General features: G+C 68.4%; 1 protein-coding gene across 1 annotated transcript in view; it reads right to left on the reverse strand.

Moving 5' to 3' along the window:
• The window catches only part of SUPT5H (SPT5 homolog, DSIF elongation factor subunit), a gene marked incomplete at its 5' end in the record, with an annotated part of 12,234 nt that overhangs the window by 7,431 nt on the left and 2,169 nt on the right, over nucleotides 1–2,634 (reverse strand). The window contains 4 exons of the mRNA XM_026061747.1: nucleotides 108–462; nucleotides 1,605–1,707; nucleotides 1,804–1,908; nucleotides 2,491–2,583. Coding sequence (XP_025917532.1) covers nucleotides 108–462; nucleotides 1,605–1,707; nucleotides 1,804–1,908; nucleotides 2,491–2,583 — 656 coding nt within the window. The remainder of the gene's footprint in view (nucleotides 1–107; nucleotides 463–1,604; nucleotides 1,708–1,803; nucleotides 1,909–2,490; nucleotides 2,584–2,634) is intronic.

The raw sequence follows: 2,634 nt of genomic DNA on the forward strand, positions 1-2,634 counted from the left end.
CCGATGCCACCGTGGTCCCCTCTGTCCCCCCAGGCCACCCTGGGGTCCCCCCCATCCCAGTCCTGTGTCCCCAGGACCCAGAGAACCTCCACCCCCTCTGTCCCCACCGTGGCCCCCCTCATCCCGGTCCCTTCCGTGTCCCCAGGACCCAGGTGACCCCCATCCTCTCTGTCCCCCTCCACCGTGGTCCCCCTCATCCCGGTCCCTTCTGTGTCCCCAGAACCCAGGTGACCCCCATCCTCTCTGTCCTCCTCCACCTCCATCCTCTTCCCGGTCCCCTCCGTGTCCCCAGGCCCGGCGTCACCGCGGTCCCCTCTGTGTCCCCAGCGCTCACCGTCATGCAGGGGCGTCTGCGAGCCGTACATGGGGGTGCGGGAGCCCGAGCCGTACATGGGCGTCTGCGAGCCGTACATGGGCGTGCGCCCGTAGGTGGACGTCATCCCGCCCGGGCGCCGAGAGCCCCTGCGGGGAGCCGAGCGTCAGCTGGCCGTCAGCGGGGACCCGGCCCTGCTCCCCGGTGGCACCAGCCCCAAGGGACGTTGCGACGCCAGTGTGTCCTCCCCCCCCCCATCTCCCAGGGACGTCCTATGGCTGGTGTCACCATCCCTGAGGGACGTCATGGCCCCAGTGTGTCTCCTCACCCCCAAGGGACATCCTGATACTGGTGTCACCACCCCCGAGGGGTGTCCCAGCCCTGGTGTCACCATCCCTGAGGGACAGCCTGGCCCCAGCAGGTTCCTTGTGATGAGGGGCATCCCGTCCCCRGTGTCACCGTCCTCAAAGGACGATCTAGCTCCAGTGTCACCATCCCTAAGGGCTGTCTTGGCCCCAGCATGTCCCTTCATCCCCCAGGGAAATCCTGATACTGATGTCACCATCCCTGAAGGACATCCAGGTCCCAGCATGTCCCCCCCCGTCCCTGAGAGACATCCTAGCTCCAACATCACCGCCGCTGAGGGACATCCTGGTTCCAGTAGGTCCCTTGCGCCAAGGGATGTCCCAGCCCCAGTGTCACCATCCCCAAGGGCTGTCCCAGTACCAGCATGTCCTCCCATCCCTGAGGGGCATCCAGATACTGGTGGCACCATCCCCGAGAGATGTCCAGGCCCTGATGTCACCACCTCTGAGGGACATCCAGGCCCAGGCAAGGTCCCTTAGGCCAAGGGACATCCCAGCCCCACTGTTACCATCCCCAAGGGACATCCTAGCTCTAGTGTCACCGTCCCCAAGGGCTGTCCCAGCCCTACAGCATCCTCCCATTCCCAAGGGGCATTCAGATACTGGTGGCACCATTCCTGAGGGATGTCCAGGCCCTGATGTCACCACCTCTGAGGGACATCCAGGCCCAGGCAAGGTCCCTTGGGCCAAGGGACGTCCCATCCCCAGTGTCACCGTCCCCAAGGGCTGTCCCAGCCCTACAACGTCCTCCCATTCCCAAGGGGCATCCAGATACTGGTGGCACCATCCCCGAGGGACGTCCAGGCCCTGGCGTCACCATCGCCGAGGGACATCCCGGCCCCAGCAGGTCCCTTGGGCTGAGGGACATCCCAGCCCCGGTGTCACCATCCCCGAGGGACGTCCCAGCATGTCCCCCCGGCACTCACACGGTGGTCAGGCGCTGGCGGTCCACGGAGATGGTCTGGCAGGTGGAGTGCAGCTCCACGCGGGCCGTCGACTCCGTGGCGTCCTTCACCACGCCGATGTAGCCTGCGGCGGGGAGGCACCCGGCGCTCCGGGTCAGCGCAAGGGGCCCAGGCGTCCGGGGGCCCCCCCGCCGCCCCCCACCCCCGGCCGCTCGCCCACCTTTGTAGGGGCCCTGCGAGATCCGCACCGTCTGCCCGATGAGGTCGTTGTCCCGGCGCCCCCGGCCCCGGCTCATGCCGCCGCCGCCGAAGCCGCCGCGCTGGCCTGCGGGCAGGGGAGACGGGGCCTCAGCCCGGGCCGGGGGGGGGGGACGTCCCCATGGCCTCCAGGACACCCCCACGGCCTCAGGGACAGCCCCATGGCCTTGGGGACCCCACCACAGCCTCCAGGACATCCCTGTGGCCTCCAGGACGCCCCCAACGGCCCCGGGGAACCCACCATGGCTTCAAGGATTCCCCCCATGGCCATGGGGACCCCACCACGGCCTTGGGGACCCTGCCATGGCTTCAAGGACGCCCCCAACAGCCTTAAGGACCCCACTATGGCTTCAAGGATGCCCCCACAGCCTCGGGGAACCCACCATGGCTTCAAGAACGCCCCCCATGGCCATGGGGACCCCACCACGGCCTTGGGGATGCCCCCAGGGCCTTCAGGATGCCCCCACTGGCCTTGAGGACGTCCCCACTGGCCTCGGGGACCCCACCATGGCTTCAAGGATGCCCCCGATGGCCTCAAGGACGCCCCCACGGCCTCGAGGACGCCACTACGGCTTCGAGGACACCCCCAACGGCCTCAGGGACGTCCCCACGGCCTCCAGGACACCCCRGGGACGCGCCCGGCACTCACCCGCCCCGCTGGGGTGCATGGGGCTGCTGATGCGGGGGCTCATGGGGGCGAAGCCGCCCATGGTGAAGTTGGTGACGTCCCGGGGCTGTGAGAAAGAGGGGAAAAAAACAACCCAAACCGGCGCCTGAGGGTCGGGGCCGAGGC

This window comes from Apteryx rowi, unplaced genomic scaffold, assembly GCF_003343035.1.
Source record: "Apteryx rowi isolate R43461 unplaced genomic scaffold, aptRow1 scaffold_1849, whole genome shotgun sequence".
NCBI lineage: Eukaryota > Metazoa > Chordata > Aves > Apterygiformes > Apterygidae > Apteryx > Apteryx rowi.